Genomic DNA, 27,877 nt, shown 5'->3' on the forward strand with positions numbered 1-27,877 from the left:
TCTTAACCTCGGGCTGTCAGTTTAGAATCTTCCCAGCTCCTATGGTAGAAGCAAAGAATATCAGCCTGTGAATAAAGCAGCTGAACTCTTGTGTGCTGGGTCCTGCATCCCCTAGTGGGATCCGCTTTTCTTCCTCCCAGCACCATGATATATTCCTTCAAGATCTACTCCCCACAGGGAGTCTTTTCCGCCCAGACATCATCTTTTCCCCTCCAGCTCAGTAAAATTAAAATTTCCCTGTCTTCCTACCACAACTTTAGCCAGGTTAGTTAATTTGTGTAGTTAATTCCTGTTTTGTTAATCTGATGAACAGGTTATAGGGAGGATCAAGTCATGTCAAGTGCTATGTAAGAACAGATCACCCTCATTTAATGCATGTCAATGGTTTAATGTAGCATTCCCAAAATACGTAATTTTTCTTTTTCTTTTTTTTTTTGAGATGGAGTCTTGCTCTGTTGCCGAGGCTAGAGTGCAATGGCACAATCTCGGCTCACTGCAACCTCTGTCTCCTGATTCAAGTGATTCTCCTATCTCAGCCTCCCGAGTAGCTGGGATTACAGGCACCTGCTATCATGCCCGGCTAAATTTTGTATTTTTGTAGAGACGGGGTTTCACCATGTTGGCCAGGCTGGTCTTGAACTCCTGACTTCAGGTGATCTTCCTGCCTTGGCCTCCCAAAGTGCTGGGATTACAGGCCTGAGCCACCACACCTGGACAGTATGTTTGTTTTCTAAGGAAGAGAATAGCAGATGCAATTATGGTGATAGACCAGTATCATTAGTAGTAGGAAGGAGAATTGTTAGTTTGGAGGAAACCATTCCTTGTCAGAGAAATGAGATTATATGAAGAAGCAGAGTGTTAAAAACAAACAGAACAGCCTAGATGTGATATGAAAATTAAGAGAGATCTGCAAGTATTGGAGAAACCACAAAGGAGAAAGGGAGAGGGAGTCCCACAGTCATTGTCAACTGATGCTGGCATGGAACTGGGTGCCTTTCTTCAAGATATTTTTCCTTTTGAAATTCTATTCCCCCCTTGTTTTTGAGACAATATTCTCCTGGTCTTCTCTCCTAACTCTTCAGCTGCTCTTCATAATAGAGCTGTCCTATTATTAATGAATAAGTAGCAAAATAATTATTCATAATTACAGTTAGTAGCTACATGGCTTATCATATGCTAAGAATTGTGCACAGTATGTTATCTTAATGCACCCAGCCCTGTAAAGCAGATATGCTTACCATTCCCATTAATGAGAAAACTAAAATCCAAGTGTTAATAAGTTGTCACAGAGGTAGTAGGCTGTGAATCTAAAACCATGAGCTTAATTACGATGTATGGGCCTTGCCACTAAAATGTTGGCATTATACAGAGTTCTAGCCTTAATCCCTTCCTTCCCCAAATCAAATCTTAGTGTTTACAATTTCTCTAAACTTTCCTTACAGACTTGTATGCTTTACAGTGTGTTTATTCTTTACTGATCTCTTCACGTACTTTTAAAACTAACTGAATTTCCAAACTGGAGATTAATTAAATAGACTGGGCAGAAATGCACAGTATTTCTCTCCCCAAATCCTATCAGGTGGCATGTAATCTTGATTTGTCCCATTTTTGATGGCACTGGAGCATTTGATTAAGATGGTGTCTGCCAAGCTTCTTAACACTGAAAAGTTACACTAGTTCCCTTTGTAATTAATCAGAATTTTGTTGGGAGAGCCTTTAAAAGTATGAAAATATTCCAATGCTTATCAAACTTTCAATTTATGTATTTCTTTACACTGGTATAGTTTCTTGTATTATTCAATGGGTTTTAATACTGTACATGATTTTTTTTTTTAATGTTGAAGTACAAATTGTCTCCAATTTTGATGGTGTTCTTTAGACATACCTCGTTATTCTTTGAGCATGTCCTCATTTTCTGGTACTACAAGAAGCTCCAGGCTCATCCTGTACCTTCTCTTCTCCAGTCCTGGAATCAACTATTTTGCCAAGAAGAAAAATGAAGTGGAGAATGGTATTTAGAAGCTAAGACCTGGGCTAAATGTTCTCATTGTTTTGTGGTGTCACTACTGCCAGGTCTTCTCAATGGAGAGGGTATGTATGTACCTATACACTTATTATTTCTATAAAGACTGACAGATTGATACCTCCATTACCAGTCCACCACCAAAGTTTTCTCTTTTATTTGTAATTCTCTTCCTGAACAGTGAGAAATCTGGCTCCCATTTTCCTTAAAATATTGCCAGTCATGTGTTGCATAATGATATTTCCGTCAACGATGGACTGCATATTATGATGGTGCCCCATAATTTATTTTTATTCTCTCTTTTCTAAGAAACACAATTTCTTACCATTGTGTTAAAAATGCCTATGTATTCAGCACAGTAGCATGCTCTACAGGGTTGTAGCCTAGGAGTGATGGGCTACATCATCTAGCCTACGTGTGTAGCTAGCTATACCAAACAGGGGTGTGCAAGTACACTCTATGGTGTTTGCACAACAATGAAATTGCCTAATGATGCACTTCTCAGATCTACCTCTGTTGTTAAGCAACATGACTGTATTTCATCAGTCCTCTTGTGCATAACTGTATCAGTTTGTTCTTGTGCTGCTATAAAGAAAATCTAAGGCCGGGTGCAGTGGCACACAACTGTAATCCCAGCACTTTGGGAGGCTGAGGTGGGTGGATCACCTGAGGTCAGGAGTTTGAGACCAGCCTGGCCAACATGGTGAAACCTTGTTTCTACTAAAAATACAAAAATTAGCTGGGCATGGTGCCAGGCACCTATAATCCCAGCTACTCAGGAGGCTGAGGCATGAGAATTACTTGAACCTGGGAGGTAGAGGTTGCAGTGAGCCGAGATCGCAACATTGCACTCCAGCCTGGGTGACAGAGCAAGAATCTGTCTTAAAAAAAAAAAAAAAAAAGAAAGAAAAGAAAAATCAGAGACTGCAATTTGTAAAGAAGAGAGGTTTAATTGGCTCATGGAAGGCAGGCTGTACAGGAAGCATGATGCTGGCATCTGCTTGGCTTCTGGGGAGGCCTCAGGAAACGTACGATCATGGCTGAAGACAAGCTGCATCACATGGTTAGAGCAGGAGCCAGAGGGAGGAGGTGCCGCATGCTTTTAGATGACCAGATTGAGAACTCACTCGTTATCACGGGGACAATACCAAGTGGATGGTACTAAACCATTCATGAGAAATCCACCCCCATGATCCAGTCAGCACTCAGCAGGCCCCACCTCCAACATTGGGGATTACAACTCAACATGAGATTTGGGTGGGGACACAGATCCAAATCATAATGATAACCAATCTCTCATTGTTGCTGCTGCCTCCTTCTCTGCTTGGCTGCCTTCTTCATACCCTGGCATGCCTACTCCATATTAACATCCCAAGGACTGGTGGCCCCAGAGGACACCCTATACCAGACTGATTTGGTACTCTTTAGCCAGATTTCAACAACACAGCTTTGCTTGCCTTCTCTTCACTGCTGTATTGTCCCGACAACACACACCTTCTACAAAGCACATTTAAAAAATATATCGTCTTGGCTGGGCGTTGTGGCTCACGCCTGTAATTCCAGCACTTTGGGAGGCGGAGGTGGGTGGATCATGAGGTCAGGATGTTGAGACCATCCTGGCCATGAAACCTTGTCTCTACTAAAATACAAAAAATTAGCCGGGTGTGGTGGCATGTGCCTGTAGTCCCAGGTACTCAGGAGGCTGAGGCAGGGGAATCGCTTGAATCTGGGAGACCGAAGTTGCAGTGAGTTGAGATCGTGCCACTGCACTCCAGCCTGGCTAGAGCAAGACTCCGTCTCAAAACAAAACAAAACAAAACAACAGCAGTGTCTTTTTGCTCCTTATAAAACCTCTGTGAGGTAATGAAGGTATTACTATCCGTAATTTTTCTTTCAACAGATCATCAAGGATCTAGTTCAGGAGAAATGGAGTGACTGGCCTGAGGTCACACAGCTTATAGAAAGCAGGACCTGAGTGCATGCGTCTTTCCACTCCAGCAATATGTGATGCCTATGCCAAAATTACAGTAACTTTCTTTTTTTCTCCAGTAGAAGTATGTTTCAAACTTATTCAGTGTGTGGTAGGCTATGATTTCCAGCCTTTCCTTTTCCTGCTATATATGGGCCAAACAGTGGTGTGGTAGAAAAACAAATGGTTCACAATTGAGAAACACCTCAGGTAGAGCTCTAATCTGTGAGACTTCAGGCAAGTTACTAGCTTCCCTCAACTATAAAAAGGAGATTAGGCAGGACACAGTAGCTCACGCCTATAATCCCAACACTTTGTGAGGCGGGCAGATCACTTTAAGTCAGGAGTCTGAGACCAGCCTGGCCAACATGGTGACACCCCGTCTCTACTGAAAATACAAAAATTAGCCGGGCGTGGTGGCACACGCCTGTAATTCCAGCTACTTGAGAGGCTGAGGCAGGATGATCCTTTGAACCTGGGAGGCGGAGGCTGTAGTGAGCCAAGGTCGCGGCATTGCACTCCAGCCCAGGCAACAAGAGTGAAATTGCCAAAAAAAAAAAAAAGATTAGATCAGCGACTCTGCCTGGGGGTGGGTGACAGGACACTTCTTCCTCCCTTAACAAAAGTTACCTAGGGAGCTGTAAGGCTTTCCTCATTGATAGAAACGCCAGCAAAAATTCAACTACAAATACTCAATTCAATGAAAATCCTTAACATCCCTTCCAAGCCACAGTTATGATTCTAAAGCAATGTTTCCTATTCATTATTTGCCTGCTGTTTTTATCCTTCACTTTATCATCTTATATTTGGCTCTCAATTTCACCCATTCAAAAATTACTGATGGCCAATTATGTGCCAAGTACCCTGCACTCCACTTTTTGTGGTATCCCTCTTCCGAGGGAGAAGTCACTTAGAATTTTACCCGTCTTCCCAACTTGGGAATCGGAACGGTTTGGAGCTAGGTCTTGTTATTTCTAAGCATGCCGGCTCTTCTCCATCCCTCTCTCCACCAACCCCATTTCAAGGTTGGTTCCTCCCAGAGGACGACAGCGTTGCATTCCTCTCTGGGACAGCCCTCCCGCAACTAACAGTGGCTCCATCAACGCTCTGGTTTCCTCGCTGCTCAGTGGGAATTCGGGTGGGACGTTTTCCAAAGTTTAACTGGATTCCACGGCATGTTCCTCCCCTCGGAAAGACACAACCGGCTCGGTGTGTCAGCGTGGATGGATCCACGCCGGGTGCGGCGCCGCAGCTCCGGTTCTCGCTAGGCGGCTGCGGAGGACTGGGAGATACTCCTAAGTAGGCGAGGCGACCCCGGCAGGAGGAAACTTCCCCGCTTGCCCTCCTCGGGACGGGGCGCCTAGTCTGCCCTGGTGCACTCCGCAGGAACTTCCTCGGCCTCGGCTCTCGCTCCGAAATAGCCGAGCCGGTTCCTTGCACGCTCCCGCCGTCCTCCTCCGGCTGCGGTCGCGCGCCCGCCACCGCCACCGCCACAGCAACCGCCGCGCGTGTCCTCACGGGGCCTCGGCTCCCTCCGCCTCCGCCGCCGTCCGCGTGCCCTTCAACTGCTCCCTCCGCCCGGCCGCCGCGGAAGGGAGCGCGAAGCGCGCACCAGCGCGAGAGACGTGCGCGAGACGCACGGCCCCGCGCCGAGCGCCGGAAGCAGCCGGGCCGGGGCCTCGCGCGTCGCGCGCGCCGCCTCCTCCCCCTCCGCCAGTCGCCGCGGCCTCGCGCGCGCGCACTGAGGCGCCGCCGCCGCAGCCGCCGCCGCCGCCGCCGCCGCCGCGGCTGCTGCAGGAGGCGGCGCTGGCTGGCGGCTGCGCTCGCTCCAGTCGGCGAGCGGAGCTGCGAGCGAGCGTGTGTTTTTTAAAGATGGCCGGAGCGGCGGCGGCGGTGGCCGCCGGAGCAGCAGCTGGAGCCGCCGCGGCAGCCGTGTCGGTGGCGGCTCCGGGCCGGGCCTCGGCGCCCCCGCCGCCCCCGCCCGTATACTGTGTGTGCCGGCAGCCGTACGACGTGAACCGCTTCATGATCGAGTGCGATATCTGCAAGGACTGGTTCCACGGCAGGTAAATAAACCCCCTCCAGCCCAGCAGCCGCCGCCGCCGTCGGCCACCGACCAACCGCCGCTGCTGCCGCCGGCCGTCCGCGCCTCCCTCGGGCCGGGCCGCCACGCCGCGCCCAGGGTCCAGGGGGCCCCGGCACCAAGCCCCCGGGCCGGGCAGCGGTGCTCGCGGGGCCCCGGGCTCGCCGGGCTCCGAGCGGGCTCCAGAGGGGAGCCGGTGGGCTCGCCTGGCCCGGGCGAAGAGTCGCCACAACAAACAGGAACAAAGGGGGCCGGTGGAGAAGTTGGCAGGGGGAGCCCGGGGCGAGGGGACGCGGCCGGGCGGGCGCGGCGGGGGCAGCGGGCGGAGCGCCGGTCGGGCCCTCAGCCCCTCGCCCGCCGGAGCCGTCGCCGCCCCGCCCCGCCGCGCCCGGGGCTCCGGCCCCGAGTCGCCGGCCGCTCGGCCGGCCGCCGCGCCTGCCTTCCTTCCGGGCGGCGATGGGCTCGCCCCGGCTCTGTGTCTCTTCCGCGCCGCTGGTCCCCGTCGCGCACCCTTCCCCGTCTTTATGAAACTTCCTGGGGCTGTGGGACGGCGGCGGCTGCGGGCCCGGGAGGCGACCGCGCCACTCAGGCTCGGCGGGTCTCCGCGGAGTAAACAGAGCAACAGATGAGGCACTCACTCTAGGGGACTTGAAAGGTGCTCGGGGACTTCGGGCTGGGCCCCCGGCGGGCAGCAGGTTGACCCGGGTCTCGGCCCCGGGCCCCCGCACTCCCCGCGGTCACTGGTGCTGGGGCATATGGAGTGGGCGGCGGGGCCCGAAGGGAACGCTTCTCCGGACCCCCTGGGTCGCCCTCGCGCCGCGGCTCAAACTTTACAAAGAGTGCAGTTGCTGTCGCCTGAGGACGGCGACACCGGGACCGCCCGCGGCTGTGCCCCGGGCGCGGGTACCGGCGAACTTGAGTCGGCTCGGCGGACGCTGCGGGGCCGGCAGGCTGGCTGCGGCGGCGGACGCTACCCTCTGATTCAGCCACGCCACGCTCAGGGTTTGACGTTTGAGAGCTCGGGCCGCCTCCGCAGCCAGGCCGCCGACTCGTGTGTTTTGTAATCAAAGTGTAAGGCTAATAAAGGGCGGCGCCACAGCCTCTTGACTCCGGCGTGGGAGGGATTCGCAGGCATTTAAACAAAGAAACTAGTTGGGGTTGGGCTCCCAAAGTCCTTATTTGGGTGTTGTGGCAAAGCCTGCGGTCACCTTTAGGTGAAGCCGGTTTCCCGGGCCCCGTTTGGTGTTGTCTCTTGGCGAGAGCACGCTCACGAGTAATAGCAGATATGGTGACTGTGATTGTAGGAAGTGTCTTTTGATTGACAGCAGGACATTTAAATACAGCCTCCGCTCCCCCCTCCTCAATTTTTACAGAAACACTACACGACCAGGCCAGATGTCGTAGTCTCCATCTACTGGTCCAGGGAGAGAAAACCATGTAAATCACAATGTTCTTTGCAGTGTTGAGTGCTAGGTATAGTTAAGTTTTACTTAATTTTCAAGTACAGTTTTACTTAATCAGTTTTCAGGCTAGCCGATTCTGACAACAGAAAACTAGACACAACAAATTATCACTTTAAAAGAAAGGCAGCGTCCTTGTTTCGTATAAAGATAATCTTTAGCAGTCTTGTATATTCAATTCTATTTCCACATCCTCTGTTTCCATAACATATTGTACGTAACTAGAATAAAGATTATCTGAACATTTAGCTTCTATATAGAATAAAATCAGAATCCTTGGTGATTATGTAAATGCTTATTTTTTTCAAGAACTATTTTTTGAAATTTGAGGCGGTTAAGCTGCATAAGAAATTTGTCTCATGCAGTGAAGATTTGATAGGCTACTAAATTTTAGACTAGAATTGTATTTACCTTAATTTAGGTTACTTAACACTGTAACCATGAAAAGCCTCAAGTATTTGATGGAGAATTTTGTAATACATTTAAGTATACACTTGTAAATAGGAGAAATTAAAGAGGAAATACAGAGGGCTTACAGGAAGGAGGGAGAGCAAGGCCGAAACAAATATGCTGTCTCTGCTTTGACATATAAATTTGTATATGTTAAAGTTTAATTTTTTTAAATGATTTTTTAATTTTTTAAGAGACGAGGTCTCGCTATGTTGCCCAGGCTGGAGTGCAGTGGCTATTCACAGGTGCGATCCCACTACTGATCAGCACGGGAGTTTTGACCTGCTCTGTTTCCGACCTGGGCCGGTTCACCGCTTCTTAGGCAACCTGGTGGTCTCCCGCTCCCTGGAGGTCACCATATTGATGCCAAACTTAGTGCAAACACCCGGTTGGCATAGCGCACTACAGCCCAGAACTCCTGGGCTCAAGCAGTCCTCCCACCTCAGCCTCCCGAGTAGCTGGGACCACAGGCACGTGCCACTGTGCCGGGCAAAGCTTAAATTCTGAGGTACTGGTGATGTGGGGTCTGTATGTTTTTCTCATGATCAATATGTAAGTTTAATTCTTAAGTACTGGTAATTTGGGCTCTGTATGTTTTTCTCGTATTTACTCTGATGTTTACCATGAAATGAGTGTTTTTTTTTTGGAACACAGCAAAATGTTACTTTGTATTATTAAATATCCTTTGCTTCCATCACAATTGACCCTTAAAGGGCTAAGGTGTGTCTTTACTATGCTCAGATTTAATTGGACCAGAGGCAGTCCATGTGTAGAGGAGGGAGGAGGAAGTTGGATACAGAGAATTGCCATTGCCTGGATAATTTGTTAACTTTATTTCTTCAAGTAGAGGGACTTTTTAAAGTTGGGGAATCAGTAAATTTTGATACATATAAATTTTAGTTTACTGTGCCTGGCGCTTCTGACATAAGGAAATCTGAAAAGTTGTTGCCCTAATTTCTTGTGACAGAGAAGGAAGGCCTGTCCTTGATGCTTTTCTGTCAGGATGTAGGATGGTTGGAACCAGCTTCTTCAGGCTTTAGCTGCATCCTGAGTATGCAGGAATTCCTATCCGTCCATCTGCCTAAGCCTTTTTGGAAGTGAGAAGTGAACACTTGCCAGGCAGAGTACTGTGTATAATTGAACTCTAGGGGCAGTGAACTGTGGAATTAACAGGATTTTGCTGGGAATGTTCTGTCTAACCTAGAGATGGAGTTCTTTCTCCCTGAGTTCTTGGTGGACACAGCGAACATGTTTCCTGATAAGGCTCATTCCCTTATCTCCAGGCTGGATGTCTTTCTGTAATACTTTAATATCATCTTATGCAAAACTGCCTCACTGCCCTAATTGAATTGTATTACAGTTTCTGTTTTCTTCCTGTTAAATGTAAACACCATTGTTTAGTAGCCTTCAATCACATTTTTTAGTTGATAAAAGCAATATATTATAGAAAAGTTGGAAAGTGCAGAAAAGTATAAAGGATATGGAAGTACTCATGTCTTCAGTGATTACCATTTTATTAATAACGTGGTCTGTATTTACATCCTTTTTTATTTTTTTATCAGAAAGCATTTACAGTATCATGACATTCATACTGATTTGCTTCATCACATGCATACATCCTTTTTAAAAGAACAAAACTGGAATTCTTTCTATGCATTCCACTGTTACCTTTTTTTTATTAATGTATACTGTTTCCTATATCTTTAATGTTCTTTGAAAACATTTTAGTGGCTACATAGTGTTTAATTTCACAGAAGTACAATATATTTGAAAATAATTCCCCTGTTATTTAGCTTACTACTTTTTCTTATGTTTACTAATGATATGATTGACATCCTAAATAAATTATTGTGGCCATTAAATTATTTCCTTAGAATAAATAAAATGAGTTAATACTTATAAAACACTCAGAAGAAGACCTGGCATGTGCAATTTCTTAAGAAATTTCCTTGAACTAGTATTATTGGTCAAAGAGTATAGATGTTTTTAGGCTGCTTGTGCCTATTGCCACACTGTCTACCAGGAAGGTTATGCCAATTTATATTCTTACCAGCGCTTTCTAGTTCCCTGCATCCTCCCAAGCTAAGGTATTATTAACCAGCCCCTGCCAAAACAAACAAGAACTGCTAATCTATAGATAAGTAAGTATTACCACCGAAAGACATACCCAGGCCTGTTCATGGCAGCATTATTCATGTTGTCCCTAAACTGTAACCTAAATGTCATCAACAGTAGATTGGATACATTGTAGTACAGTCATAAAATGGAATACCAAGCTGTAAAAAAGAATACACTATGGATGCACACAACATGAATGGATCTCACACATATAAAGTTGAACACAGAAGTCTGGTACAAAAGAGCATAGTGTTTGATTCTGTTTATGTGAAGTTCAAGTACAGGCATAATTGGGGTTAGGAGTCAGAATAGTGTTTACCTTTTTGGGGGGTATTGACTGACTTACTGAGGTGCAGAACATATTATTTTTTTGAGACAGAGCCTCGCTGTGTTGTGCACTCACTGCAACCTGCGTCTCTTGGATTCAAACGATTCTCCTGCCTCGCCCTCTGAGTAGCTAGGATTTCAGGCACGTGCTACCACACCTGGCTACTGTTTTATTATTTTTTTTATTTTTAGTAAAGACAGGGTTTCACCGTGTTCACCAGGATGGTCTCGATCTCCTGACTTTGTTATCCGCACACCTCGGCCTCCCAAAGTTCTGGGATTACAGGGGTGAGCCACTGCACCCAGCCATATTCTTTCTTGGGTGGTGGTTATATGAATGTGTACAGATATAAAGATTTGTTGAGCTGCATGTGCACTGAAGTTTTTTGTTGTTGGGGGATGGAGGTCTCACTAGGTTGCCAACCCAGCCTGGTCTTGAACTCCTGGGCTCAAGCAGTGTTCCTGCCTCAGTCTCTCAAGTAGCTGGGATTACAGATGTGCCATGCACCCTAAAAATTTGCCAGTTTGTTAACTGACACAGTATTTTAAAAGTTGTTTCTTGATTCTGTCTTGAATGAGATTCTTCTTATGTTTTGTCATTGAGTATGATGTTGACTTTTGCCAAGAGTCTGTAGTACACCAGGTGCTAGGAATATAGCAATGAATAAAACAAAGTCCTTGCTCTCTTGTGACTTATAGTCTCAAAAGGAAAGAGAGGCAAATATATATGAGAAATAAGTGATAAATGCTATGAAGAAGAATTGAGTTGAGGGAGAGAAAGAGATGCGGTGGTAATAATGCTATTCATATGGTGTAATTATAGAAGGTCTTGAGGAGACATTTGTGCACAAGGAAGAGAGGTCCAGGCCAAAGGAAAAAGTAGTACAACAGCCTGAGGCTGGACTATGCTTGTTATGCTCTAGGAAGACCAGTAACACCTGTGGAGTGAAGTGGGCAGGTCATTGATGGATGTTGTAGGCCAGGGTTAATATTTTGGATTTTATTCTGAGCAAATAGTTTGCATTGGGTGGAGAAGTAAATGTGTTGACAAAACCTTTTAAAGGATTCCCCAGGTTGCTGCATGGAGAATAGACTGGAGGAGGCCATGTGGGCAGATCACCTGAGGTCAGGAGTTCAAGACCAGCTTGGTCAGCATGGTGAAACTCCATCTCTACAAAAAATACAAAAATTAGCTGGGCACAGTAGCACACACCTATAATCCCAGCTACTCTGGAGGCTGAGATGGCGAAATTTTGGTTCACTGCAACTTCCACCTCCCGGGTTTAAGCCATTCTCCTGCCTCAGCCTCCCAAGTAGCTGGGACTACAGGCGTGCACCACCACACCTGGCTTTAGAGAGGATTTTATATATAGCATGGTGTAAGTCTGGTAAGGGCTGCCCCATTCTTGTAGTTTATTGTATTTTTTTTCAGTGTTTTTCTGGCTATTCTTGTAGATGTATTTTTCTATATGAAATTTAGTATCAGCTTGTCTAATTTCATTCAAAAGCATTGTTGGGATTTTTATTAGGGTTACATTCAACTTATGAGAACTCTTTTTTTTTTTTTTTTTTTTTGAGATCGAGTCTTGCTCTGTAGCCCAGGCTGGAGTGCAACCTCCGCCTCCTAGGTCCCGGTTTAAGCAATTTTCCTACCTCAACCTCCCAAGTAGCCGGGATTACAGGCACAAGCCACCATGCCCAGTTAAGTTTTGTATTTTTTAGTAGAGACAGGGTTTCACCATATTGGCCAGTGTGGTCTTGAACTCCTGACCTCGTGATCCGCCCACTTAGGCCTCCCAAAGTGCTAGGATTACAGGTGTGAGCCACTGCGCCCAGCCTGAGAACTGATCATTTCATAATGTTGAGTCTTTCTCTCTGAGAATAGTATTATCTCTTTATTTACATCTACATTTGTGTCTTTCAGGTATGCTTTGATTTTTTTCTTTGTATAGATTTTACACATCTTAAGATTATTCCTAAGTATTTTTCTTTGTTAGTATTATAAATGGGATTTTCTCTACCATTTGTTTGCTATTGGTTACTGTTTGTGTATATGAAAACTATTGCTTTTTTAAATGTTACTTTTATATCCTACTACCTTACTGAAAAAATTATTTGAGTTAGTTTTGTTATCATTTAGGGAACTAATATATGATATGCAAATAGAGAATTTTACTACTTTGTCCATTCTTATGCCTCTGTTTGATTTTACTTATATAATTGCACAGGCTTATATCTCTAGTATAGTGTTGAATAGTGGTAGATAGTGGGTATGCTTGCTTTGTTCCTGATCTTAGTAGAAATGCCTCTAATATTTCCTCATTAAGAAAGATACTAGCTTTAGAACTTAATTTGTCATATTAAAACAGTATTCCACTAGGTGCAGTGGCTCATGCCTGTAATCCTAGCACTTGGGGAGGCCAAGATGGGTGGATGGCTTGAGTCCAGGAGTTTGAGACTAGCCTGGGCAATATGGTGAGTCCCCGTCTTTACAAAAAATACAAAAATTCACTGGACATGGTGGGGTGTGCCTGTAGTTGAAGCTACTTGGAAGGCTGAGGCGGAAGGATTGCTTGAGCTTTGGAGGTTGAGTCTGCAGTAAGCTGTGATCCCACCAGTGTACTCCAGCCTGAGTGACACAGTGAGACCCTACCTCAAAAAAAAAAAAAAAAAAAAGGAAAAAAGTATTCCTCAATTTTATTTAAGTATTTTTTATCATGAATGGATGTTGAATTTTATCAAAGGCTCCTTCAGCATCTGTGGAGAGAATCGTATGGTTTTCTTCCTTAGAGCTATTAATGTGCATATATAGTAGTGTCCCCCCCTTACCTGAGACCCCCGGTGGATGCCTGAAACTACAGATAGTACTGAACTCTAACTATACCACGTTTTTTCCTATACATACATACCCATGACAAAGTTCAACTTCTAAATGAGGCACACAATAAGAGATGAACAGCAATAACTGATGATAAAATAGAACATTACAACAATGTATTGTAATAAAAGTTATCATACAGTGTGGCTGTAACTTTACAGTTTAAGGTGCAACAGCAAAACTAACAAGAATTTCTTTTCCCTCCTTCACAATTTTATAGATAGAATTGTTCTTTCTTTCTTTTTTTTTTTTTTTTGAAATAGAGTCTTCGCCCAGGCTGGACTGCAGTGGTGCTATCTTGGCTCACTGCAACTTCCACCTCCCGGGTTCAAGTGATTCTCTGCCTCAGCCTCCCCAGTAGCTGGGATTACAGACATGCACCACCACACCCAGCTAATTTTTTCTGTATTTTTAATAGAGACAGGGTTTCAGCATCTTGGCCAGGCTGGTATTGAATTCCTCTTGTGATCCACCCACCTCAGCCTCACAAAGTGCTGGGATTACAGGCATGAGCCACTGCACCTGGCTGATAGAATTGTTCTTACTGTAGGTCTTAGCAGCCCAACATACTGTTTTTAATTTTTCCTTAAATCAAGAACTATTACTTTTCACTTAATGGAAGCACTTTATGGTTTCTTTTTGGCATATCTGCATTGCCAGCATCACACCAGCCTCACTGCTCTTGCGCTTTGAGGCCATTATTAAGTAAAATAACAGTTAACTGAACGCAAGCATTGATACCATGACAGTTGATCTCATAACTCGGAGACTTGTGGGCAGGTAGTGTAAACAGTCTGGATACACAAATAGAGGGATGATTGACATCCTAGATGGGATAGTGCAAGATTTCATCATGATGCTCAGGACGGCAGGCAGTTTAAAACTTAAGAATTGTATATTTCTGGAAGATTTCATTTAATATTTTTGGATCTTGGCTGACCACTGGTATCTGAAACCTTGGAAAGTGAAACCACAGATAAGAAGGGGACTACTGTAACGTACTTTTAAGGGTAGCTTATCATTAGCTACTGTGAAGAACAGCCTGGTGGGAAAACAGCCCTAACTACTTGGTTTACTATTGGATAATTAAGTTGTGTCTTAAGGATGCTTTGTCGCTAAATTTAAAAATATTATTATGTATCTAATTTTTTTTTTTTTAAAAAACCACCACTGCCTCCAGTAGTTTTTAGAATAAAACAAAATTGGCAATTATTAGTGACATAGTGTAGCAAACACTGAGCAGGCAAATGTATATAATAGGAGTCTCTAGAGCACCAATGATCCAGGAATTTGCCGAAAGCAGCATTTTCTAACCTGTGTTTTGTGAACCCTAGGGATTTAGAGTATCCTGGGGTTCATTTATTTTAATTTGTCTTTTAAAAAGATAGTGATTATTTTCCTTTTAAAATCGATTAGTTTGAGAGCCTCTGAGGGCATATGAGCAAGTGTACATGGCATTGTTGGTGGAAATTCGTCACCTGATTGGTTTATCATTCAGTTGAGTGCTGCCAGCCACCATGGTCTTCTTGACTTTAATTTTTTTTAAAGAGAAAATATCAAACATATGCAGAAGTAGACTGAATATATCTTGTTCTTCCAGGTTCCATAAGCCTGCTTCAGTGAGTATCAATTCACAGCCAGTTTCATTACTACCCCCTTACCTGGCTATTTTGAAGCAAACTCCTGACATCATATCATTATATCTATTGAGTATTTCAGCATGTAAATCTAAAAATAAGGCCTCAGTTTTAAAAACCTACAATACTTGTATTATAATTAAAAATAGTTAACAATTTCTTTTTTTTTTTTGGACGGAGTTTCGCTCTTGTTACCCAGGCTGGAGTGCAATGGCGCGATCTCGGCTCACCGCAACCTCCGCCTCCTGGGTTCAGGCAATTTTCCCGCCTCAACCTCCTGAGTAGCTGGGATTACAGGCACGTGCCACCATGCCCAGCTAATGTTTTGTAGTTTTTTTTTTTTTAGTAGAGACGGGGTTTCACCATGTTGACCAGGATGGTCTCGATCTCTTGACCTCGTGATCCACCCGCCTCGGCCTCCCAAAGTGCTGGGATTACAGGCTTGAGCCACCGCGCCTGGCAACAATTTCTTAATAACATCAATACCTAGTGTCCAAATTTCTAGTTGTCTCGAAAATGTCATAATTTTTTTGAATCAAGATCTAAATAAGGTTCACACATTGTGATTAGTTGCTACATCTTGTAAGTTTCTTAATATATAGCAGTGATTCTCAATTAGATGAGATTTTGTCTCCCAGGGAACACTAGTCAATGTCTAGAGACATTTTTGATTTGGGAGTGGCGGAGTGGTTGCTACTGGCAGCTAGTAGGTTGAGGGCAGGGATGCTACTAAACATTCTGCACTGGTTAGCCCCCACAAGAAAGAATGGTCTAGCCTGAAATCTCCATAGTGCTATTGTTGAGAAACTCTGATCCATAGGTTTTTCTTTGAGGTCTTCCTTTCACCCCACCAGCCTTGCAAACTCTTTGTTGCACAAAGTGGTGGTTTATCCTAAAAATTTCCACTTTCTGGATTTTGCTGATTACATCCCTGCAGAACGTTTTAACATGCTTCTCCCTTTCCTATAAATTGGTAGTTGGCTCTAGAGAAGCTTGATCAGATTCAGGTCCCCGCAAACTCCCAAAAATTTCTTAGGAGAGTGCTGCAGCGTTCTATCAGGAACCTCAGCAGAAGGCATAAAATGTCTGGTTGTTTCTCTTTTTGTCATGTTGGCTGCCATTGATCAATGTCAGTATCTGTTCATTCATTAGCAGTTGCAAAATGATACCTTTAGCATTATAATTATAAAATTTTATAACTGATAATCATAAAATGGTTTTTTCATTTGTTACTTGTAATACTTATAGAAAGAGAAAATTTTCCTTTAGTCTTTGGTTGCCTAGTTGTACACTGTAGGAGAGGCAAAATTAAATTCTTGATTATTTTCCATTATCAGTAATTTTTTAAATGGTTTCATTAGCATCCTCATTGATTACTTAAAGGATGAGAACTATTATTTAAAGGAATATAATTTAATGTGTAATATTGAGCAATATAGAGAAGCAGAAAAGCAAATACATAAAAAGGTCCATGTCTCCTTTGACCATATAAACTGTCATTAAAAAAGCAAACAAAAAACAGAACAAAACAAAAAAGATCTGGTAAGAGGGACAGCCACTGTGCTTCACATTTATAATCCCAGTGCTTTGGAAGACTGAGGTGGGAGGATCACTTGAGGCCAGAAGTTTGAGACCAGCCTGGGAAACATAGCAAGACCCTCATCAATACAAAAAATAAATTAGCTGGTTGTGGTGGCATGTGCCTGTAGTCCCAGCTCCTCAGGAAGCTGAGGCTTGAGTGCAGGAATTCGAGGCTGTAGTGAGCTAAGATTGTGTGATCTTGCCACTGTACTCCAGCTTGGGTGGTAGAGCAAGACTATCTCTTAAAAGGACCTGGCAAGAAATTCAAGCAATATAGAAAGGTGAAAAAAAAAAAAAAAAAGGAAAAGCAAAAATCTTACTCTTTTTATTTAATAAAATATCCTGGATATCTCAGAGAGCTTGTCATATCAGCATGTACAGATGTCTCATTCTTTTTAATGGCTGTATAGAATTCCATTCTGTGGATTTACTATAATTTAACTGGTCCTCTCTTGATGATCAATTCTTCAGTTGGTTTCTCTTTTGTTATTACTACTTAACAATGCTGCAGGATATATATTTTTGTGTGTATGTTTATCTTTGTTCTTGGTGAGCATTTTGAAACTGTTTTTATCTGTAGTCACATTTTAAAATTCATATTCTAAAGGGACTGTTGATCAAAGACAAGTGTAAAGAACACTGATAATGAAATAGAAGGTTGAGCTTAAATATATTATACAAATGTAAGATTCTTATTTACTGGGGCTGTAAGTTGCATTCATCTTAACACAAAAGTCAGTGTCAGAGAAAATACAGTGATCTTACGTTCAATTTATATTTCGTTATGGGGAAGAGGGCTAAAACACTTTCAGAATGTTTTGTTAACATTCTCTTCTTTTATAATTTAGAAATGCCGTTTTTCCTTGAGCACAAAACACCCAACATGGAATTTCAAACACCCAACATGGACTCCTGTTTACCAGTTAGTAATCTTGACAGTTTGACGTGTGCAGTAAAATCATGAAGTTGTGAAAGCTGGGGGAACTTACACCATTGTAGATAATTTGGTATTTTTAATGTGCAAAAGCTGTTGTCAGGTGAGTGTTCACTATTTCACAAAGAAACTGGAATGTGGTCCAGTGTAGACCTTTTGATTTATGCAGTATCCCTTAAAACTTTAATATTAATAAATATTTAAAAAGAAAATAAAATGGTCATGGAGATGTGACCTGAAGATATTTCCATTGTCTGGAATCCTGCAGAATAGTTTTTAAAAAATGAACAAAGGTCAGAACATGAAACAGTTTTGATAGCATTTTAACTGAGCTGATCAGTGGTGGTATGGGACCACTGGTATCCTTGAAACAGGGGCATTCTGGCCAATTTCCATTAATGGCTTTGGAAACTTTCTGTGGTAACCACATGGGAGCTTTCCTCTCCAAGGATGGGTTTGTGGGTTCATGGGTTTTTCCTCTTCTTTGTGAATTGCCAGAGTGCCTCCCCTGTCACATTTGCTACAATGTAGACATGTGGTCAGTCCTTTTTACTTTACTATGTTTTGAGGGAATCATGGGGTGTTAAACTATATGCAGATTATAGGAATTTTAGTCTTTTTACTGAATTTAACTTGTCACAGGTCTGATTCATATTTCTCTCTTACATTCTTCCTATTTCAGTACTTCTTTAAAGGCTAACTTGGTGTGCCTGATGTTTTGAATCACTTTTTTTTGTGCCAGCCTGTCCTTATATCAAAGGATCAAAGTTTTCTTTAGAGCCCATGGTGACTGGGTGAACTTAGTCCCTTCTGTTTGGTTCAGGGACATCTTTCCTCATACCTGCTTTTCCAACCATCCAAATGCCAAGTTCTCAGTGCTGGACTCTACCAGACCCTTACTTTTTCTCTTCTTATCTTTGCCTTTGTGGGCATCCAGCCTGTGGTAGGAGAGGTCATATCCCCAATCTGAACCTAATTTCTCAGTTTTCTCATTCTTTACCCCTTATGCAATTGATTATCCTCTTGAAGCTCCAAAGTTTCACACCACTCTCCCTCAGGATCACTTGTTGGGGCCACCCATCTATTCAGGAATGTTACCACCTCAGCCCCAGGGGAACCACTCCTTGATTTCCCATGGTGCTACATCTTGATAAACCCATCATAAAACTGAAAAATCCTAAATCGAATTGTTGTAAATCAGAGACCGTCCTATGCTTATCTGTTGCGGGTCTGCACAGTGTTTTGTTTTGCAGCCCTACCCCTCACCCCAGGGCTGCTGCTGATTCAGTCACCAACTCAGACACTCTGAGAGGACAGAACAAAGAAAGACCTTGATACAGGCTTCTTAGGACTTCAAGTAATATTAGGATATGAGTGACTTTTCTTCCCTTTCCATACCTTCCTCTCCACCATATCAGTAAGTTTTTCGTTTCATTTACCATCATCACATTTCATGCTTTCATTGGCCACTATCACAGTTTCTGCCATTCAGTGTAACACTTTTGATACTTATTTAATACTTTTCTTTAAAATTGCTTTAAATGGATTTTGTTTTTAAAAATTTACTTGCCTTAAACAGAGGTATCTGCTAAATCGTGTTAGTGATGCTCATGTCACTTTTTTTTTTTTTTTTTTTTTTTTTAAGACGGGGTTTCACCATGTTGGTCAGGCTGGTCTTGAGCTCCTGACCTCAGGTGATCTGCCCGCCTTGGCCTCCAAAGTGCTTGGATTACAGGCGTGAGCCACCATTCCTGGCCCACATTTTAATAGGTAAAGAAAATATATATATTTATTGAAATAAAATTATCTAAAATGTGTACCTATAAGATTGTCAGAAGAGTAATGATGATTGATAGGCTAGTAGACACAGAGAAAGAATACCAGTTTTGTTTAATGGAAGTTAAGGATTGAAGAACTTAAATAAGCAAATGAGAATGGCTATACAAAGCAGGAGGCTCGCTGGGCGCGGTGACTCACACCTGTAATCCCAGCACTTTGGGAGGCCGAGGCAGGCGGATCACGAGGTCAGGAGTCCAACACCAGCCTGGCCAAAATGGTGAAACCCTGTCTCTCCTAAAAATACAAAAATTAGCCAGGTGTGGTGGCAGGTGCCTGTAATCCCAGCTACACGGGAGGGCGAGTCAGGAGAATCGCTTGAACCCAGGGGGCAGAGTCTGCAGTGAGCCGAGATTGTGCCACTGCACTCCTGCCTGGGTGACAAGAGCAAGACTCCATCTCAAAAAAAAAAAAGATAAAAGCAGGAGGCTCAGCGGAATTTGTCCCACTGGCAGGACAAACTTCCTTGGCCTTCAGTTTCCCATAAAGCTGCTCTGTTGCCAGTGATAGTGCTGATTGCATCTGGATCCCATCAGGTCCAGCCATTCTCGTGGTTATACCGGTCCTGAGGTCCTCTTGATTCCTCCCTATTTTAGTGGTGACATTGCCTGCCCAAGGGATGTGAGAAACTGCTCACAGCCTCAGGATGTTCCTCAGTATGAATGGCAAGATTGGGTGAATTGATGATCAGCTCCTCAGGAATCTCATCTTCCTAGCAGGCCTCAAGCCAGATACGCATAACGCTACACTTTGGACCAAAGTTTCCCTTAGTGTAGAAATATCTGTGTTCAGATTTAGGAAATTTCTGAACTGTCAAAGCCAAAAGAACTTTTCAAAAAGAAAAGGCAACTGCTAAGTCATGTAGATTGTAGACCTGGCTTCAACAGTTGTATCCCTACCTCATCATTTTTTTTTTTTCAGCATGCAAATTGTATGTATATATCCTTTATTTTAATTTTTAATTTTTAATTTTTTTTTGAGATGGAGTCTTGCTCTGTTGTCCAGGCTGGAGTGCATTAGCATGATCTCGGTTCATTGCAACCTCCACCTCCAGGGTTCAAGTGATTCTCCTGCCTCAGCCTCCTGAGTAGTTAGGATTACAGGTGTGTGCCACCATGCCTGGCTAATTTTTTTGTATTTTTAGTAGAGACAGGGTTTCACCATGTTGGCCAGGCTGGTTTCAAACTCCTGACCTCAAGTGATCCACCCACCTTGGGCTCTCCAAGTATGGGATTACAGGCCTGAGTCATGAAGCCCGGCCTATATCCTTTATTTAAAAAAAAAAAAATACAAAAACCTCTTTTCTTGACTTGACATCCCTCTTCAGCTGCAGCCCTGTTTCGTTGCTTACCTTCATAGCAAAATTCATCGAGTTGTTCCTACTTGCTGTGTCTAGTTTTTTTCTTCTCTGAGGAAATGAGAGAGGTTCCGTTTTCTTTTGTGCTCAATCCAATCAGGCCTTTATTGTTACCGCTCTATTGAAACAGTTCTTGTCAAAGTTACCAGTGAACATCACCTACCTTGGCACCTGGGGAACCCCTGTGCTCATTTTCCTTCTGCTTTTGCAACTCCTCCTTCTCAGGGTAGCAATTCCTTCTTATCTCCCTGATCTTTTACTGCAGGGTACCCCACGGTAACTCAGTAGTTTTTCCAGCATGCATCTGATCTTTTTCGTAGCTGTCTTCCCCTGAGCGCTAGTCTTGAATATAAATTGCTAACTTCATATCTCCACTTGGATGAATATAGATAGGCCAACCTTGAGAGTATGCAGAATCGAACCTCACATCTCCCTCCCTTCTTGATCAGACCTGCTCCTCCTCCTGTAGTCCTCTTCATCTCTCTTAATGGCAGTCCTTCGTGTTATTTCAGGCCAGAATTTTTGGCCAGATCTTGTTTGCTTACCTTCAGAATCTCACTGCTACTGGCTGCCTTCATCACTATCCTTGTGTAGGATGGGCTTACTGAAGTAGCTTCCTAACTGTTCCCCTTCCTTCTGCCCTCCAGAAAGCAGAGTAGTGCTTTTAACATGAAAGTTGTAAGTCAGTACTTAAATGAACTTTAGTGGAACAGTTGTCCTTCTCAGTAAAACTTCTCTGAAAATTCCCTGCTCATTACCACAATTTCTTCCTTTGTTTTTAAATAGTTTCTGAAGTGCTTTTTTCTCTGGGGGATGTCTCTTAAAATAGCTAAGATATTTCAATCCCTTTGGTCAAAAAGACTATTGCCCTTTTTCCACCTGCTTCAACGTTTCAGTTATTATTATTATTTGAGACGGAGCCTTGCTCTGTGGCCCGGGCTGGAGTGCAGTGGTGCGACCTTGGCTCACTGCAACCTCTGCCTCCTGGGTTCAAGCAATTCTCCTGTCTCAACCTCCCTAGTAGCTGGGATTACAGGTATGCACCACCATGCCTGACTAGGTTTTTTTTTTTTTAAATTGTATTTTTAATAGAGACGGGGTTTTACCATGTTGGCCAGGCTGGTCTTGAACTCTTGACCTCAAGTGATCCACCCGCCTCGGCCTCCCAAAGTGCTGGGATTACAAGCATGGGCCACTGTGCCCTGCCTCAGTTATTTATTTATTTCTTTGTTTAATTAATTACAGTCCCTCTCTGTCGACCAGGCTGGAGTGCTGTTGCATAATCACAGCACATTGCAGCCTTGACCTCCCAGGCTCAAGCGATCCTCACACTTCAGCCTCCCAACTAGCTGGGACTACAGGTGTGCACCAACACACCCAGCTAATTTTTAAATATTTTTGTAGAGTCAAAGTTTCAATATGTTGCCCAGGCTGGTCTTGAACTCCTGGGCTCAACTAACCCTCCCACCTAGGCCTCCCAAAGTGCTAGGGTTACAGGCATGGGCCACCGTGCCTGGCCTCAGTGTTTTACATAATGGTGCAGTCTCACAGAGATTCATGGTAGCTGAGCCTACTGTAGTTCAGCCTAAACCTGAGGCTACCCTCAGTGGTGGGTGGGACAAAATTTGTCTTAAAAATCCATCGATTTTATTCATCTCTTTAGAACTGTCACATAGTTGCTTGAAATGATTATTTTTCCCTCTGGAGAATTCCTAAGATCTGAAGATGGTTCTTTTCCTCCTATACAAATCAATTGTGGATTTCCTTATCAAGTTGGACAATTTTGTCCTTAATCTTTTTTCAGTAATTAAGTATTAAATATTACCTAAGTATTATGTACTTAATCTGTACTATTTACCTATAAGTATTTATTATACCATTTTATGTATATTCTTGTTCCGTGTTTATCCCTGAGAGGTTGCTGGGATAAAAGAATAGAGAAGACAGTGAGTATGAAGATGAGCATATCTGTACAAGAAATGAGCAAGTTAAGGGTGTGTGCATTAGAGGTTTGCGAGACTAGGCTTGTACATATGCAGCAGGGTCTGTAGGAGCCTCACCTGGGTCCCCTGGCTTTCTCTGTTTCCATCTCTGTCTCTGTCCATCTCTGTCTCTATCTGGAATACTTCTTGCTGAAAACACCTGATACTTGGCTTCAGGGCGTTCTCTGACTGATGGAGCTCAGCAGCTTGTACTTGAAGCAGGTTGGAAATGCTGGGACATTATGCCTCTGGGACAATCCTCAACCATTATCTAATGGGAGATGGTAGATAATAAATACCTAGCTTCCTTTTATTTTGGATGGGGCCACTCTGAAGCCCCTTTTACTTAGTCTACCAGTTGTCCCCAAAGCGGCCTCCCTTTCTTTGTCTCACTTTTCCATTCACTTACCAGTGCTTCCAGGGCTCACTTCCCATGTGAATGCCTGCAATCCTGTCTCAGGTTCTGCTTATGGGGGACTCTAACCCTAAACCAGTAGGTAAATTGTTAATGAAAAGAAAGGTCATAGCAAGAGATATGGGGTTTGAAAATAGAGTTTGGATTTCGTTGATAACAGATTTTTCGCGTGATGATTGTGTTTGTGTATTAATGCCTGTATAATGATGTGATTTCATTGACCTGTACCTGTGTACAGACACATTGTGAACATGGCTCTCAAGGTAGAATATGAAAGCTGCTTTCTTACCTCATTGAATAGTTTTCTGATCCTGCTACCTTGAAAAAATATGCTGCCTTGAAGGTTACTTGTGATATGATTTTAATTTGAATCCGTTTGTTGCTGTTTTAACTTATTTCTTCATTCCTTTAGAATCCCTTCTTTTTCAAAACACTAGAAACCTCCTATGATGGTAAGTAACCTTTAGCATGAGAACTGTTGCAATGAGGTGTTAACATTTCACAGATTAATTGGCAAATAAGAAGACTAGCAACCACTTTACCATCTTTGGGGAATGATATGGTCTACATATATAAGATTTTCCTATAACTGAAAGTTCTACTTGTGAAATGTAACTGTCCTCAGAAAAGTTACTCAGGAGATTAAACTGCTTTAAATAGAGTAATAGTCTATTAAGAAAAGCATAACATGTCTGTCAAAATCCTTCTAAAAATAGTTGACATATAATTTTGTTGACTAAGTATTGTGGACCTTAGTTATCTTCTGTGCCGTGTGGGCTGCTGGACTGCTTGTACACTAAATTGCCCCACACCAGTGGCCATTTATTGATAGTGTTTTATCTCCTTCCTTGCGATTCTCTTTTCCTGTTGCCTCTTGGTCTGCTTTGACCAGCTCCCATTGCCTCCTAATTTTGTTTTCTTAACTAGAACAAAACAAGATTTCTATGTGGGATTAGGCATCGGGTCTTCTTAAATTGCTCACTCTGTATTCTGATACACTGGTGACAAAAGGATGACCCTAGCCAGGAATGGAGTCAAGCTGTGCAAAAGGGATTTGGCAAATAATCACTTAAATAAATCTGACAGGCAAGGTTGGAATTACTGAAATCAGAGTGCTTGTGGTGCTAGAGTATAGCTTTGAATTCTTACCCTAGGATAGAAGCTATGCTTGGTGGGTAAGGGTAGCCCTGGCTTCCAGTAATTTTATCTAGAAGAAAATCATATGGCTGGCTTAGAGATAGGTTATATCTTGCTTCTTATGTATTTTGCTTCTTGTAGTTTGATCTATGTAAGAAGATTTGACTCAGTAATTAGGCTTCAGCCTAGAAAGAGCCCTACAAATACTTGTTAATCATATTATAATAAGAGGAATCAGAGACAAACAGTCTGTTTCTTTTGAGGTTAAAAAGAGAGTTTTAGAAAGTTTTAGTGTATGTATGATCAGTTATTGACTCTTTGGTTCTTATGCATTCATTAACATGCTTTGTTAGTATTCAGTAAATGCTTGGTAATGCTATCACCATTTTAATCTCCTGTGTTGATAAGGGGGTAATTTTACAATGCACTTGGTTTATTGGTACTTTGTACCAATTATAAAATTGCAAAGCATTAAAAATGCTTTAATTTTGTAAATTTAAATTGTAAAATTGTAACAGTTATAAAAACAAATAATAAACTCTTTACATCTGGTGTATCTGAAAATTAGCTTCTAAGGCAGTTTTCTAAGGTGGAAAATAATAACCCATGAAGTGTTTTGTCAGGGGGCAGAGGGAAGAGAGAGACAGACCTGAGATTGGGTATAGTATTTATCACTTATGCTTGATCCCCAACATGGAAATTCAAAGTGTTCAATAACTTGTTGAATTCCTTGAGAAGTACTGCTGGTAAATAAAGGTGATTTGATCTCAGCCCAGTGTCTCCCTTATGTCTCTCTTATAACTATGGAATATTTTTGTGAATACCTTTGACTCCTGCAGGACACTGTTTTTTGTCTTTTTTTTTTTTTTTTTTTTGAGAGCCGGAGTCTTACCTTGTCTCCTAGGCTGGAGTGCAGTGGTGCAGTCATAGCTCACTGCAGCCTCAAACTCCTGGGCTCAAGCAATCTTCCCACCTTAGTGTCCTGAGTAGCTTGGGCTACAGGTACATGCCACTATACCTGGCTAATTTTAAAAATCTTTTTTTTTTTTTGGGTAGAGACGGGGGTCTCATTTTCCCCAGGCTGGTCTTGAACTCTTGACTTCAAGAAGTTCCCTGCCTTATCCTCCCAAAGTACTGGGATTTTAGACGTGAGCTACCATGCCCGTCCAGGACACTTTTAAAAATGCTTTTTAAGAGAATGCTGTATAGGCAGGACTTGCTTTGCAGGGTTCTGATGTGCACTGATTTAAATTACCGTAAGATAACAACACTAGTCACCTAGGATTCAAATTTCAGTCACCGTGGTATATTACCTGTGAATGCATGAAGTACAGATTCTTCTGCCAGCTATTCAGAATGCAGATCAGAAGTCACTGCAAAAATAACAGCCACGTATTTGTTCTTCAGTTTACACACAGACAGGAGAGTGTGTTTTGCTGCCTCCTTGCCTCTTAAGTAATAAACTTACATGACCTATTGGCAAAATAGATAATCAAAAGTGGGAAGTGGCCAGTAAAGATGAAAGAGCAACAAAGAAACCAAGAATGGTAACTCTAGAAGTAAAATCCACTTGAGCATAAATGGAGCAATAAAATAAGTAACCGACAGTGGGAACACTGCCACTGCCACCATTTGCGGAACTCTAGACAGGCAGCCAGAGGCACTTAGTGAAGGCACACTAAATGGCATAATGTTTTAAATTATAGTGTACTAAAGTATTAGTTTTACTGTTTTTTCATTTTTCTTTACATTGTTACCAACAGTAAGAGAGTTTTTAATGCTTTGACAAACATTTTTAAAGGACACCAGAACAACTGTAATTTCCCCTATTGATTATTAAAATCACTTTGCATGATTTCAGCTTGCATGGTTATTTTTGTGGTCCCGCACTACCATGCAAAGCAAGGACTGCCTGTATTTTTCTTATACCTGCCAGTCATCGATGATGTGACCTTTAGTGGAAATTAAAAACGACAAAATGGCCAGCACTTTGGGAGGCCAAGGCAGGCAGATTATGAGGTCAGGAGATCAAGACCATCCTGGCTAACATGGTGAAACCCTGTCTCTGCTAAAAATACAAAAATTAGCTGGGTGTGGTGGCACATACCTGTAATCTCAGCTACTTGGGAGGTTGAGGTATGAGAATCGCTTGAACCCAGGAGACAGAGGTTGCAGTGAGCCCAGATCTCGCCACTGCACTCCAGCCTGGCAGCAGAGGGGAATTACAAAATGGACTTTGAGGAACCTATAATGACAGATTATCTCTTGAATGGATCCAATATGTGAATAGGTTAAAAATACTTCTTACAGGCCAGGTGTGGTGGCTCACTCCTATAATCCCAGCAGTTTGGGAGGCCAAGGTGGCCAGATCACCTGAGGTCAGTAGTTTGAGACCAGCCTGACCAACACGGAGAAATCCCATCTCTACTAAAAATACAAAATTAGCTGGGCATGGTGGCGTATACCTGTAATCCTAGCTACTAGGGAGGCTAAGACAGGAGAATCGCTTGAACCCGGGAGGTGAAGGTTGCAGTGAGCTGAGATCGCGCCATTGCACTCCAGCCTGGGCAACAAGAGCAAAACTCTGTCTCAAAAAAAAAAAAAAAAAAAAAAAATCCTTCTTACACTTTATGTACTTTACATATTGCCTTGCCCTGGCTTGGCTTGTATGTTTTAAAATAGAAAGGTCCAGTGCTTGCTGTTGACTTTTCTAGCAACTCAGTGCTACCTATTTTGCTAGTGATGGATACTTCTGATTTATAATTGTATTAAAGTTCTCTTTTTGGAGACAGAGTCTTACTCTGTTGCCCAGGCTGGGGAGCAGTGGGATGATCTCAGCTCACTCTGCGATCTCCGCTTCCTGGGTTCAAGTAATTCTTGCACCTCAGCCTCCTGAATAGCTAGGATTCAAAGCATGTGCCACCACGGCCAGCTAATTTTTGTATTTTTAGTAGAGGTTGGGTTTTGCCTTGTTGCCCAGGCTCATCTTGAACTCCTGTCCTCAAGCGATCCGTCCTCGGCCTCCCAAAGTGCTAGGATTACAGGTGTGAGCCACCACTTCTGGCCATCTATTAAAATTCTTAGAGATCTCTGGGTCATATATAAATTTCCATGTAGGATATTTGTTATGAATTATGTCAAGATTTCTGTGGTTCAGACCCTACTCTAACTCATCTTTTACCAAGAATGAAAAAGCATGCTAAGGATATTAAGTCCCCCTTAGAATGCTGCTTTAGTTTCTGTTCCAACAGAGAGGTCTTTAATGTGAATGCTTTCTGATGGCTTGACTTGGTTTGGAATGTGTTCATTCCCCTTAGATGCAGGTCCTGAAGACTTATTTATAAGATGAGAAAGGTTAGTAGGAAAACTAGATCTACTTGATTTGCCTTAGTTGACTCTTGTCCTTTGTACTTGATTCATCACTAAATGTCCTAGATATGTAAGTTTTTGCTATTATCTTTTATCCCAGGGTGTGAACTCTTATTTCTGTATATATTCAATCTTCTGTAGGTGTCATTAGGCCTTAGAAAATATAGTTTTCCCTTCTGTACTTGCAATGGGAAATAAAACTGTCAGCTGGGTTTTTGGAGAGTTTTAGATGACTATTTGTTCATCTTTTAAAGATCAAATTTGTTATTTTGTTTATAATCCATTTGTCTTCTTCTTTTTTTTTTTTTTTTTTTTTTTTTG

General features: G+C 42.8%; 1 protein-coding gene and 1 non-coding gene across 2 annotated transcripts in view; one reads left to right on the plus strand and one right to left on the minus strand.

The window, feature by feature from the left end:
- The first annotated feature begins 5,775 nt into the window (after positions 1–5,775).
- KDM7A (lysine demethylase 7A) overlaps positions 5,776–27,877 on the plus strand; it is an 88,227-nt gene continuing 66,125 nt past the window's right edge. Inside the window, exon 1 of the mRNA XM_032275632.1 lies at positions 5,776–6,058. Coding sequence (XP_032131523.1) covers positions 5,865–6,058 — 194 coding nt within the window. The 5' untranslated portion in view covers positions 5,776–5,864. The remainder of the gene's footprint in view (positions 6,059–27,877) is intronic.
- Positions 9,540–9,599, minus strand: LOC116550471. Its single transcript, XR_004268435.1, has one exon. It is a non-coding gene; the product is annotated as a small nucleolar RNA Z39 (small nucleolar RNA).

This window comes from Sapajus apella, unplaced genomic scaffold (assembly GCF_009761245.1).
Source record: "Sapajus apella isolate SASKATOON/1434 unplaced genomic scaffold, GSC_monkey_1.0 scaffold7, whole genome shotgun sequence".
NCBI lineage: Eukaryota > Metazoa > Chordata > Mammalia > Primates > Cebidae > Sapajus > Sapajus apella.